Source organism: Galeopterus variegatus, unplaced genomic scaffold (assembly GCF_000696425.1).
Source record: "Galeopterus variegatus unplaced genomic scaffold, G_variegatus-3.0.2 Scaffold31, whole genome shotgun sequence".
Lineage (NCBI taxonomy): Eukaryota > Metazoa > Chordata > Mammalia > Dermoptera > Cynocephalidae > Galeopterus > Galeopterus variegatus.
Genome location: NW_007726142.1, coordinates 1,403,801 through 1,418,798, shown reverse-complemented (window position 1 = coordinate 1,418,798; position 14,998 = coordinate 1,403,801). Strand labels below are relative to the sequence as shown.

Genomic DNA, 14,998 nt, shown 5'->3' with positions numbered 1-14,998 from the left:
ACAAGACTTATTAAAACCAAACCCATAAAAATATAAGCAGAGGACATGGATTAGAAGAATTAACTTTGTGAAAATGCCATATTACCCAAAGCAATTTACAGATTCAATGCAATTCCCATCAAAATACCAATGATATTCTTCACAGAAATATAAAAAACAACTCTAATATTCATATGGAACAACAAAAGACCCCAAATAACCAAAGCAATCCTAAGCAAAATAAATAAATAAATAAAGCCAGAGACATTCTACTACCTGACTTCAAACTGTACTATAAAGCTACAGTAACCAAAACAGCATGGTACTGACATAAAAACAGACACTCAGAACAAAGGAACAGAATAGAGAACCCAGAAATCAATCCACATGCTTACAGCCAACTGATCTTTGACAAAGACACTACAAACATACATCGGGGAAAGGACAGCCTCTTCAATAAATGGTGCTGGGAAAACTGAACATCCATGTGTAGAAGAATAAAACTAGACCCATAACTCTCACCATATACCAAAATCAATTAAAAATAGTTCAAAGATATAAATATAACACCTGAAACTATAAAATTCCTAGAAGAAAACACACAGGAAACACTTCAGGATGTAGGGCTGGGCAAAGGCTTTATGAGTAAGACCTCAAAAGCACAGCCAACAAAGGAAAAAATAAACAAATGGGATTCTATCAAACTGAAAAGCTTCTGCACAGCAAAGGAAACAATCAATAGGGTGAAAAGACAACCTACAGAATGGAAGAAAATATTTCCAAACTATATACTCAACAAGGGATTAATATCCCAAATATACAAAGAACTCAAACAACTCAAACAACTCAGCAGTAAAAAAAACAGTAACCTTATTAAAAAATGGGCAAAAGAGCTGAATACACATTTCTCAAAGGAAGACATACAAATGGCCAACAGATACATGAAAAAATTATCAACATCACTAATCATCAGGGAAATGTAAATCAAAACTACATTGAAATATCATCTTACTCCAGTTAAAATGGCTATTATCAAAAAGGCAGAGAATAACAAATGCTGACAAGGATGCAGAGAAAGGGGAAACCGTTTACACTGTTGGGACTGTAAAATAGTACAGCCACTATAGAAAACAATATGGAAATTTCTCAAACAACTACAGATAGAACTGCCATATGATCCAGCAATCCCACTACTGGGTATACACCCAAAGGAACAGAAATCATTATGTTGAAGGGATACCTGCACTCCCATGTTCACAGGTCTGTTTCCAGGATATGGAACCAACCTAAGTGTCTATTGATGGACAACTGGATAAGGAAAATTTGGTATGTGTATACAGTGGAATACTACTCAGCCATAAAAAGAATGAAATTTTGCCCTTTGCAGCAACACGGATGAACTTGGAGAAAATTATGGTAAGTGACATAAGCCAGGCACAGAAAGAGAAATACCACATGTCCTCAATCATAAGTGGGAGATAAAAAATTAAAAAATAAAAAAGAAAGAAAGACAGGAAAAAAAGAAAGAACAAAGGAATGATCACAATATACACTGAACTTTCAAAAGGAGAGAATAGAACTGTGGCTATTAGAGATGGGAAGGTGGGGTAGTGAGAAATTGGTCACAAAGAATGATTACATTTTGTAAAGATGAATATACTAATTATTTTGATTTGATCATCACATATTGTACACAGGTATTGATATTCAACTCTGTACCCCACAAATATGTATAATCAATTACGTTTCAATAAAAAAAAAGAAGTTGGGAATAATGCTGCTAATAAAAACAATGATGATCTTGTTTAAATGTTTTAATACCTCATTCAGAGCTGTTCTGAGTAAAACTGTATAGTAGTAATTTCAAATAAAGTCTTTGGTGAAAGGTGAATAAATACATATATATAGAGAGAGAAAGGAGTACGTAGAGCATCTGAACTTCTCTGAGTTGAGACTGCATATGGTTCCCTCACACATCTGATTCTGGTTCGGTGTAGGGCACTGGTGAATGGAAGAGAAAGAAACATTCCTATTTTCTTCCATTTATTTGCTAATATTTACTGCCACAACATTGGAAGAGTCTGATTATTCTTAGGGACTAATACCCATCATCTCAATTAGCAATTTAAGTATTTTTAAAACATAAATAAAATTATTGTCGTCACCTAAAACATCTCAATCCTCAGCTTATTTCTCAGCTTCTGCTGTCCACAGTGGGACTTACTGCACCCTGCAGTTTAGGACTGACTGACCCTATTGCAGTTCACAGGCCAATCCTTTTCTGAGACAGGGATTTTTTTTTTATGCAGCTTCAAGTCTTGACTAGCTCTCAAAACAAGTGTTTCTTAGTACTGAATATTCTCTCTATTAGCCTAATCAGAAGTAGTACCTGGGGGCTGACCACTCATCTTTGACATTGTCTATCGAATGCTTATTAACTTAGAACAGGAGGTTCCTGTGTTGCCAAGGTCTGAGCTCTGCTTCTTCTCCACTGTGGTTATGCTATTCTGACAACGTAGTAAACTCTTCTCACTTCTTTTCCTGATCCCTATCATGTATCCATAAACTTTTTTCCAAGAATAGGTTTTATCCTGATCCTCAGTCATATTCTCACCATCTATCAATTTTCCCATCTTGTCCTTGAATGAGGTCAAACTCCCAGATGCACAGTGCTTGCCTGCCTGGACCTCTTGATATTGTTCCCACTCATTCCACTTCTGCAGAATTCCCTGTCACCTCTGCTCATCAGCTAGAGTAGCTCATCAGTTCTCAAACCCCGGTGCAACCAGCAGTAACCAAATATATTTCCTTGTTTAGTTAGCTTGATCTTTGTAGTCCATAAAGCCCAGAGCTCTGGGTCAATTCTACTCTAGTCAGAGGATCTAGTCCTTGGCCTGGTATCTGTCTTCTAGAATGCACAATAACTAAATATTGCTATACTAACTTTTAGTTATGTGATGAAATAAGTTATGGGAATACAGCTTTTGCTTTATTCTAATTGGAGCTATTTCTTAAAAATATGCAAGTGTATCCCAATTTAAGTTCATTAACAGAGGTCCTCAGACTTTGTGCATTACAGTAATTGGGGTTATTCTTCAAAAATAGAGACGCCTGGGTCTCAACATTCTGATTCAGTCTGTGGTGAGGTCCAGGAACCAGTATGGACCCATCACAGTTTGGGAAACACAGTTCCAGAGGAATAATCTTTCTGATCCATCCCCACTGTTACATACCTTAATGCCTGCAAAAAATTCTCGGCTTTTGATGGCTAAACTTTGTACATGCGGTTTCTCCAAGAAAAAGATGGAAGCACTACAGAATATCTATAAATATAATTAACAAATAATCATTTAACAATAAAATTTTGGAGATAATATGTGTAAACTATTATCTTTAAGTTCTTAATTTTAATTCTAGGTAGTGTATAAGAGATAACAAAAGAACTAAATAATTTTAAAAGTTTCTTGAAATCTGAGAAAAATTCCATTATTAAAAATAATATTCAAACTTCAACATAAAGTGTATAGGCTTTGTATTTAAGATGTATCTAAAAGTGGATAGAAAGTGATAAAATTGCTGAAAAAACTTAAAACTTTTTAGAATAAAAGTATATCATCTTAAAACTTGAAAGAGACCTATATTTATAAGGATTCATAAATAATAATCCACAAATTGCTAAAAGAAGATATTCATTGATAACCACCAAGATTACTGACTTATCCAGTTGTCATTAGAATTAGTACAATTGCCAAGGGGAAAAAAAGAAAAAGGAAAACACTAGTGCTTTATATTCTAAGGACAAAATCTATTTTTTTTTCCTTTTTTTTTTTAAAAGATGACCAGTAAGGGATCTCAGCCCTTGTCTTGGTGTTGTCAACACCACGCTCAGCCAGTATATTCTAAGGACAAAATCTATTTCTAAAATATTGTTTTTTAAATTTCATGTTTGAACATCAATATTCATGAGAAGAAAAGAAAATCCAATTTTTTTGAACATACCCTATCTCCAAGTCTGAGGTTTATGCCATCAAGTTCTAGCAGAGAGAATGCCTGAACTGTGGTCTCTTGTTTCAGCTCCTCTTTGATTTCTTGAGAAGAAAGCCTAGACCAAGCTATGAGAAATCCCACTGAGTTGTTTGTAGGGGAAACATCAAAAGCACACCTACAGAACAGTCTGGACTCAATCAACTCCACCGCAACCTCTGGCCTTCCTGGGGGTGGAGGTGGCAATGAGGCAGACAGCTGGCCTGGGGGGAGAAAACACATAATTTGTAGCTGAGCATCTTAAAGAACGGAGACTTGCTTATGGAAAAAGATTATAACTCTGGCTTTTATTTAAGGAAAAATAAAATCAATTTAGAAAAATGATTATCTGTAGCAGTCAACAGAGTAGCACATTCATATTTGACCTCTAATTACATAAATATTGATAAGGAAAAATAAAATCAATTTAGAAAAATGACTATCTGTAGCAGTCAACAGAGTAGCACATTCATATTTGACCTCTAATTACATAAATATTGATAAGGAAAAATAAAATCAATTTAGAAAAATGACTATCTGTAGCAGTCAACAGAGTAGCACATTCATATTTGACCTCTAATTACATAAATATTGATAAGGAAAAATAAAATCAATTTAGAAAAATGACTATCTGTAGCAGTCAACAGAGTAGCACATTCATATTTGACCTCTAATTACATAAATATTGATAGCACAGCAAGTTATCAGCTCACCAAACTTATGCTAACACATATTGCCTGTCTGCCCTTAAAAAGTCTAGCTCTTGGAAATAAAAATAATTTACATTCTTTTAAACAATTAACTTTTTCTAAGACATAAGACAAATAAAATTAAGATTTTTATTCATTATAATTCTTTATTATAAAGAAAAATAGTCACTATAATGTAAACTAAAATAAATTTGTGTTTTACTCTTGTAATTTACTCTTACAACTCAACTCATCATTACTCTGGGTTGACAGAGCTGTTCATTGTGGGGGTGATTATACTGCCTTAGTGAAATAGATTATGTGTTAAACAACAGTCTTATTCTTTTCATTTTTCTGAAGTTAAAGAAACCTGAAGTTTCCTCTAGAAACTCAAAGGAAAATTTCACAATTTTTAACTCTGGGCTTTTGCAAAATTAAATCTGGAGATCTTGAAAGGTTTCTAAACGTGTTTTTGTTTTGTTTTGTTTTGGAAAAGAAAAACATATCTGAGTGATAAATTTTAAAAATGAGATTTAAAAATGCTTTAAAAATGTAAAAATATTTTTTCTGTTATGTGCATGAAAATTTTATGACAATCAAAAAACTAATCTTTCAGTCCTGTCAGGTAGATTGTGGAAAGATCTTAATTTATGAGAAATCTTAATTTATGGTCTCTTCTGTGGGGAAAATGTGCTTTCAGATATATCAAAGTGTTATTTCGTTAGACATTATATTCTGAAGTCTCAAAGACAAATGTATTGTTTTCAAATAAACCTAATTAACAAATATTTGGGTAAACATTTTAAACATCAGGCCAAATCTGCATATCCAAATTTGAAGGAAGTAACAGACTAGTTTTGAATATATATTTGATGTTTTCAAATTATATACCTGCATAAAAGTTTGAATAAAATATTTTTCTTAAGCAATAAACTAGGAAAAGTACATTGAATTTATTTACAAACAGCAATAAACTACCTATGAAAATTATTGTTAGAAATGAGATGACAAATGACTGAAAAAAAGATTCGTGATGATTAAAATTTTTAAAGGAATATTTTAAGTAGAATCAACTATCTGCATGACTTGATCATTGCTTGGAATAATGACGATCAAAGAAAATTTGTTAAAATATATTTAAAGAAAAAGTTTTTTTAAAACAACAGATAAATGATTTCTGCTTTAAAATCACAATTGCTATTCCTTTGTCAATTTTAATATTAGCATGTGCTAAATATGTTAATATGCTTTCTGTTTTATCATAAACCTTATCTGTTGACTTCTGACTCATTATTTTCAGTCAGGTGTTACTTCCCAAATTGTGTACATTTTTTTTTTTCTCCTTTTTTGTCTTTTTTACTGACCGGTAACGGGATCGCAACCCTCAGTGTTGCGCCCGCACTGCGCTCAGCCAGTGAGTGGGAACCGGTCTCCACATGGGATCCGAACCCTCGGCGGGAGCGCCGCCGCACTCCCAAGCAGCGCACTCTCCAGTGCGCCACGGGGCCGGCCCGTGTACAATTTTTTATAGCAGCTTTTTTTCCCCGATTAATTCACTAACATTCTAAATAGAATAACAGGTAGCAAAAATTTAATATTAATTCAAAGAGGAAAAGGGATTTTTCTGTAATACATGTGCATCGTAAGGAAACTTCATACCTGTTAAGCAGAATAGTCAAATAATTATGTTTTATGTTCAATGTAACTATTATTGAGGGGTATTGTTTTATTCTTTTAAGAACTTAAATCATAGGGTCTAATTAAAATAAACCTTTGGATATAATAATTGCTTGTTTAAAGAATAATAGAGAAGTGGACTAGAAAATCTATTTGCAGTTGGAATAGGGCATGGAAAAGCAACTCAGAGTGATTTATTTGGAGGATTATCATAATATTCTTTTAAAAATACAAAGCATAGTAATTTTTAGGCCTGGTATTTGAATCCTATATGCTCTATCCTGATTTATTTTATTTCATTATGACTTATTTTACCACATAAAACACCTTTGTTAATTAACATCTTTGTTAATCAACACTCCATTATTCATATTAAAATATCACATTTGGCTAAAAGGCCCCATGAAAAGGCGGTTTCAATAAATAATTTTAATTCTGCCCATCCATAGGCAGATGTCATGTATTTTATCACTTAGACAGTATATTTAGAATGATTTATTTTAAAGGGGAATTCTTAGTATTTGAAATAACTTTAAAACATTAAACAAAGATAGGAAATGGAAAATATAGATTAAAAAAAAGAAAAATTTTGACGCCATTAACATCTTTGATATTTATCTTTCAAGACTTATTTGGTACAAATGTAATCTTCCTAGAAAACAAAAACGGGATTGTATTGCACAATCTGATTTCTTACCTACAATATACAATGGATATCCACTAATGTCAAAGATTGTACTCTTACATTTTAGCAGTGATTTCAGAATGTTTTGCCATTATTTACACATTGGAAATATTGAATCAAACAGCTATTATTGGAATATTTGCAGAGTTTCTCTTTTCTTCACCTTATTAGAAAAATCCTGTTATAAATATCGTGCTTACACACTTTTTAAAGTAGCTCTCTAACATTTTTGGAAGTAGAATTGCTACGTACAAATACATGTGGATTTTTAAGAATGTTGACATAAGTTACCAAATTTCCTTGTGAAATTTTCTACGGATATACATACATTTGCCCAACTCTGTACCTCTGCCAACTCCAGGACTATTTCTTAAAGGCACATTACAGTTATTTTTATTATTGATTATCCGCCAGACTGTAGCATTGTCAATTATTAATATAATTCAACATCCGAAGCCACAAACCATAAACACGTTGAAATTACTAGTTTATATATATGTTACTTGAAAATAAAATGTGATACTTACGAACACAGTCACCTTCGCTTTCAATTTCATCAGGGCCACATGGGTGCAATTTTGCATCAGAAATAGCTGCAAAAGATTAAGGCTTGTATATTTATTTTACTGGGCATAAAGATATAAATCTACATATATCCAAGATGACAATTCCTTAAAGAACTATGTTTTACTATAGACTAAGAATTTCCTAGCTGTTCTGTTTTTTTTTTTTTTTTAATAATAAATTTTTCCCTTTAAGGGATGAGAGCAAATGCAGATAAGAAACTATATTTCAAAATAATCATAGCTTTCATATCTTGTTTTCTAAATTTGAGTCTGCTTTATTAAATAAAAGAAAACACAGTACCAATACCAATACTGGTACAGATGTGGAGCAACAGGAACTCTCATTCATTGCTGGGAATGCAAAATGATTCAACCACTTTGGAGAACAGTTTGGCATTTTCTTACAAAACTAAACATACTCTTACCATACAATACAGAAATCATACTCCTTGGTATTTACTCGAAGGAGCTGAAAATTTATCTCTACACAAAAACCCGCACATGAACGTTTATAGCAGCTTTACTCATAAGTGCCAAAACCTGGAAGCAACAAAAATACCCCTCAGTAGGTGAATAAACAAACTGTGGTGCACCCAGACAATATGGAATATTACTTAGTGATAAAAAGAAAAGAGCTATCAAGCCATGAAAAACATGAAGGAAACAGATTAATATTACTAAGTGAAAGAAGCCAATCTGAAAAGGCTACATGCTGTATGATTCCAACATATGAAATTCAGAAAAAGGGAAAACCAAAGCGACAGTAAAAAGATTCGTGATTGCCAGGTGTTGGGGGAAACGGAGAATTCTTAGAGCCGTGAAACTACTCTGCATGATACAATAATAGTGGATACATGTCATTTGAAGTTGTAGCAATGTACCACTCTTCTGGAGGATGTTGATAACAGGGGTGGGGGTAGGGCTATGTATGTGCAGGGGCAGGGGGTCAAGAGAAATCTCTGTACCTTCTGCTCAATTTTGCTGTGAAAATAAAACTGCTCTAAAATATATAGTATATTTAAAAAAATAATAATGAAACACATTATAATCTCCAGAAATGTATACAACAGTTGGTTTAGTGTCAGTTCCTTGGTGATTGTTTCCCCGATACTCATTCACAGGATTACACCAATGAGTCAAGAGCAAGGTAGTAATATTTATAACTCAATGCTTTGAATACAGTTAATTGGTCCAAGAGTAACTACCTCCACAAAGGTAGGTTCGTTAGATTGCTTCTTGAAAGAATTTAGAATTTAAACTGAGAGACAAAGAACTGGAAGCCGAGTCAAGTTAGTGATGGAGCTCGATCGGAATGTCTAGACTCCTATTGCCAATATCCTGGAAGCTGCTCTATTCCCCACAAGTCCTGAGGCTTTCCTATTTGACTCTTCCTCAAATTTGATAGCATATCCTAAAACTTACACTTGATTACATTATTTTTAGTTGTTATTAGTTTTGTTACATGCAAACAAAACAAATTTGAAACAATCTTAACATCATATACACATACATGCATGTACATAATTAGATATATATTAAGATGCAGTATTACTACAAAATATGGGGCCAAAACACACTACTCCTGCCCATTTACTCTCCAAAATTATGTAACATCTGTGCTTGAGGGTTCTTTTAGTTTCTGTTGTTTCTCTATTTGCTTTTCCCAAGGCTGCTTTTGTAAGGAATGCAGACAGCATCCCAGCTCAAAGATTTCATCCAGGGATGAGAAAATTAAGAATCCCTAGAAACTATTAGCAAAGAAAGAACAAACCATTTTGTTCCAACCTTTTGATTCTTCCTGATTCAATCACATGCCCATCATTAAACTAACACAAAGTAGCACTTGTCAGGTGAGGGAAGCAAATGAGTGGAAAGCTATTTTCAAAGTATGTGAGATGCACCACACTTGAGCTCTTTAGTACAGCAGTGAAACACTGTTGGATTGCACAACTAATGTGGAGTTAGCACAAGGAAAGCTATTCTCTGCTCCATGCATTTCCTCTTTACAACTTTCCCCTGTTGTTTTCTCTGCCTGGACATCTTATAAATCTTCACTGCTTCACAATACAGATCAGTGACAGGTAGAGCAACATGGTTGAGCATGTGGACTTCCATAAAATAGGTTTTTATTGCATGCATGCTACTCCGTCACACTGGCCTCTTCATGTACTTTCAACATGTTAGGAAAGCTCTTTCCTGGGTGTCTTTGCCCTTGTTCTACTCTGCATCATGGCCACGTGATTTGCTTACTTTGGTACTTTTCTTCCTCTCCATTTTTAAATAGCTTTATCGAGGCATAACTGGATGTATTTAAAGTACAATATATGACATATTTTGATATATGAATACAACTACTAAAGTATAACAACAATGAAGATAATGAAATTTCCATCATCTCCAAAAGTTTCCGTGTTCTTTTCTAATCCTTCCCGCCTGCCACTCCTCCCATCTGCAGACAGCACTGGATACTAGTACTTTCTGTCTTGTTTCCTGTTTTTAACTGATCAGACTGGCTAGAGAATTATTAATTTTATGGAATTTCTCAAAGAACCAGTTTTTTTCTTTTATTAAATTTTCTCTGTTGTGTTTGTGTATTTTTTAAGGTATGTCTGCACTTTATTTTTTATGGAAATGATTGTACATGTCTGTGGGGTACAGAATTGCATATCAATACCTGTGTGCAATATGTGATGAGCAAATCCGAATAATTAGTACATTCAATATTATACAATGTTATTTTTCATGACCCTTTATCGATTCCTCCCTTACTCCCCATCCCCCTTTCCCACCTCTGATATATGTGTACTCTATTTCATTGATTTCCATTCTGATAATTATTTCCTTTTATTTGCTTACTCTGGGTCTCATGTGTGCTTCTCCTAGTCTCTTAATGTACAAACTGAGATTTTTAATTTGTGACCTTTATTGTTTCCTAATACAGATGTTTAGTGGGCTTTAATTTTAATTAACTTCAAATTTTTCTAATACAGTAGTCCTCCCTTATCCATGCGGGATATATTCCAAGACCCTCAGTGGATGCCTGAAACCATGGATAGTCGTGAACCCTATACATATTCTGCATGAATTTCTTTTCTCTTCTTCACAATTTCACAGATAGATGATTCATTCTCACTGTAGAACTTAGCCACCTCAGCATCCAATTTTTTTCTTTTAAAGCCAAGAACTTTCACTTTTTCACTTAAAGGAAGCACTTTATGGCTTCTCTTTAGCATATCTGAATTGCCAGCATCACTATTCTTGTGCTTTGGAGCCATTATGAAATAAAATAAGAGTTACTTGAACACAAGCACTGCAATACCATGAGTGACAATTGCTCCGATAATCAAGATGGCCATGAAGTGACTAACTGGAAGGTAGCTTATACAGTGTGGATGCAAGGGACAGAAGAATGGTTCACATCCTGGGGAGAAGGAGTGAGATGGCACGAGATTTCATCACGTTACTCAGAACACTGGGCAATTTAAAATGTTTGAATTGTTTATTTCCGAAATTTTTCATTTATATTTTCAGACTGTGGTTGATTGTAGGTAACCGAAACCACAGAAAGCAAAACCACAGACAAGGGAGGACTACTGTATTCCAATTTCCTTAATTGAAGGCCCATAATGCAGTTTATCTTGGTAACTATTTCTTATGCACCTGTAAAGTCTATTTTTCTATCGTTCTGTGGAGTCTTTCCTGATTGTCGTTTCGATCAAGTTGGTGGATAGAGTTTTTCTAGTCTCCTGCATTTTTGCTGGATTTGTTTCCACATGATCAATTACTGACAGATGGGTGTTGATCTCCAAAACTAATTGTAGATTTGTTTTTCTTCTTTCAGACCTAACAGTTTTGCTTCTTGTATTTTGAATCTCTGTTATTAGGTACATGATCATTTAGAATTGCTATGTTCTCTTGTTGAATTGACCATTTTATCATTAGAAAATGACCATTGTTTTTCCTGGTAATATTCATTGCTCTCTAACCTACTTTGTCTAATATTAATGTAGCCACTCTACATTTCTTGTGATTAGTATTACCTAGGTACAAATTCTTCTAACCTTATACTATTAAACTCATTTTTCTTTATATTTCAAGTAAGCAGCCTGTAGTTGGGTATTGCTTTTTAATTCAATTTGACAATGTCTGCCTTTTAATTGGAGTATTTGGATCATATATATTTAATGTGATTATTGAGACTATAAAGTTTAAATCCACCACATTCCTATCTGCTTTCTTTTTGTCCTATAAGTGCTTTGTTCTATTTTTCATCTTTTTCTGCATTTAAAAAATTGGGTATTGGGGCCTGCCCGGTGGCGCACTGGATAGTGCGCCGCTTGGGAAGCGCGGCGGCGCTCCCGCCCGAGGGTTCGGATCCCACATACAGACCGGTTCCCGCTCACTGGCTGAGCGAGGCGCGGGAGCAACACCGACGGTTGCGGTCCCGTTGCCGGTCCCGGTCCGGTGCGGGGGCGACACTGAGGGTTGCGATCCGTTGCCGGACACGGAAAAAGACAAAAAAAAAAAAAATTGGGTATTAAAATTTTATGATTTCATTTTATATTCCTGTTGGCTGATGAGCTATAATGTTTTGTTTTATTTTAGCGAGTGCTTTAGGGTTTTTAGTATAGATCTTTAACTTCTCTTAGCCTACTTTTAATCAATAGGACGTGACTTCATGTGGAGTATAAGGACCTAACTGGCCTGCTAACTTGAAATGTTAAAAATTTAAAAAAGAATATGATATATACTTTATATATTTTCTATGGATTCTTCTAAAGAAATAACAATCCAAATATGTAAACCTTTCTGTTTGAATGGCTTTGGCTAAAAATATAATCTTGAATTAATATTTCTTCTATTACTTGGCTTCTAGAAGTCTCTAAGAATAGATAAAATGTGTGTGAAATATATGTGAATCATATATATGTGAATTTTAAGAAGTAAAACATCTTCAAGAGAATATACTGTTAAAATGAAACTTTATTCTCTAATTTTTGCTGTTTTGGTGATTTTTAAATTAAATATTACTGGCTAATTGTTGTCTACAGCCATATAGAAGCTATTGGCTGGGGGCAACAAGATGTCCAAGTAAAAAACAACACTTCACACACGGCTTTTGGAGATAGAAATGAGCCCGAGAATTCTTCTAAAGTGGTTGTGATAAGGCTTTTTCCAAATAAGATCTTTAAAAGGGAGTAAGTTTCAGTTAACATAAGCCTTCTTTCACCCTTAGAGCTTTCCCTTTTATCCTGTAAGAAGTGCAGATAAAAAGGCTAAAACTGGAGCTTCATCCTGTCACCTTGAAGGAAAAGATTAGTGAATTACAGAGATCTCAGCCTGACATTGTGAAGTGGCCAAATCACCATCAGCAGTGAACACCTGCTCTAGATACTTGGTAAACAAGAAAAAGACACTCAGGTATATTAAGTGACTGTCATTTTTGTTTGCTATCCATGCAGCCTGATTGAAGTTCTAAATGGTATTTCAAGGTAAGCTTTTATCAGCAAATCAGGCAGAATAATTCATGTACATTTCTGCTTAATCATGCATACATTAAGAGTGAAAAATAACAATTTTTTTCCCTAAATTTCACTCTCTCTAAATATTTGGAGAACTTGAACGTGGAGAATGAGAGAGGTAATTTTGAATAGTCAAGGCTGAACAATTGAATAACTGGTAGTGATATGAACAAAACATAAATATTTTAGGTTGTGAGGGAGTGTCATCAAATGCAAATTTTAAGTTTTACATTTCTAAATTCAATGCAAACAATTTATGTTGAAGTGATTATTTGTATTTTATGGTATTCTCTTGGGTGAAAGTTTTGTTTTCATTTTTAATACTTGTCAATGTTTCTTAAACTAACGTAGGTAAATCACTGTTTTTTCCATGAAGCACCTACAGAATTTTCCACAAACATTTGGTAATTCTATAGATAATTTTAAAATAAATAACTATTTTTTCATGACTAGAGTACTGAAAAATTTTAAAGAGAATTTTTTCCAAATCTCTCATCTTGGCTACCCAGTGAGGCTGATGTATCTGTCTGGATTTTCTGCTTCCCAGTGCATGACACTAGCTCTGGTAACTAAGCGGATGCTTCCTCTTATGGGACAGACTGCTCTCAGCCAGTTTTAGCTGGACAGCAGGTGGGGAAATAGTGTGAAGAGTAATTCTGTAGTGACTTCTCAATATGAAGAGAACAAAATGCAGAGCTCCCTAAATGATCAGGCCTTGCTGCCCTTCCAAACCCATGTCTTGTTATGCTCTCTGTCATTCATTGAGATCCAGCATTCCTGCCCTGCTTTCACTCTTGTGAGTACACCACATTCTTATCACCTAAGGGCCTGTCACCTGCTGTCACTGTTGTCTGGGATGTTCTTCCCCTCTCTCTTTGTCTGACTAAAGACTGTTTATCTTCCAACTCTCAGCATCAATACACTTTTGTCAGAAGAGGCTTTCTCTAGTGACACTTCACTATAAATTATATCCTCCCCTAACCTCCAGCATTTACTTCTGCAACAATTTTTAATCTTTTCATTTATACCGTTAATTTCAATTTGTAATTGCCTGAATATTCTGTGCTGTGAGGGCACGCACCACATTTATTTCGTCTACCTCTCTATATTAAGAATCTGCCATGTTGGTTGGAAAATAAGCATGACTCCAACAATGCATATGTGTGAAGTAATCAATGCATTATTATATTTGTAGAATATTGCCAATAAATAATTATTCGAATTAATAAATTTTATAAGTTTATTATTTTCATCTTATTAGTAAACAGCAAACAGTAACTTTACATTATTTCTTTTTTAAAGGTAGACCTACTGCTAGGCAATCAATGATAAAATAAACCTAAACAATTTTATTTTCCATAAATGTAGCCTATATTCCAAAAATAATAAGATAATAAAGTATGCTGAGAACAATATCTTTCTTAATTAGTTTCTATTATCATGTAAAGTGACTTATTTGCTTAGAGATTTTTGGCTAATAATAATATATTTACATCAACTTTAGAAGCCATTTGGAAATAATGTGGCAATAAAAACAGGCAAGAAGTTGGAGTACCTGTCATTGTTTTTAAGAAAAAAATTAGTTACAAACCCAAAGAACATTAAAATCGTTATTTTGCTTTTTTAGTTCAAATAAATACTTGACCACAGGGCAAAACTTATGTTTTCTTTGCTGGCATAAAGAGACAGCTTTTCAAAAGATATGGATGCTAGAAATCTTACAGAAATGCATTTTTCTAATAATACTGGTTCGAATTCCATAGCTATGATAAGCAAAATGATTTTTGAGATTGGGCATTTATGATATATATATATATAATATATATATATTTATGATATATATATATATAATATATA

The 14,998-nt window shown here is 33.8% G+C and overlaps 1 protein-coding gene across 1 annotated transcript in view; it reads right to left on the bottom strand.

The window, feature by feature from the left end:
• Nucleotides 1-14,998, bottom strand: part of VWDE (von Willebrand factor D and EGF domains) — an 80,051-nt gene that overhangs the window by 47,126 nt on the left and 17,927 nt on the right. Inside the window, exons 5-7 of the mRNA XM_008570111.1 lie at nt 7,581-7,646; nt 3,979-4,226; nt 3,213-3,302 (exon numbers count right to left, since the gene is read on the bottom strand). Coding sequence (XP_008568333.1) covers nt 3,213-3,302; nt 3,979-4,226; nt 7,581-7,646 — 404 coding nt within the window. The remainder of the gene's footprint in view (nt 1-3,212; nt 3,303-3,978; nt 4,227-7,580; nt 7,647-14,998) is intronic.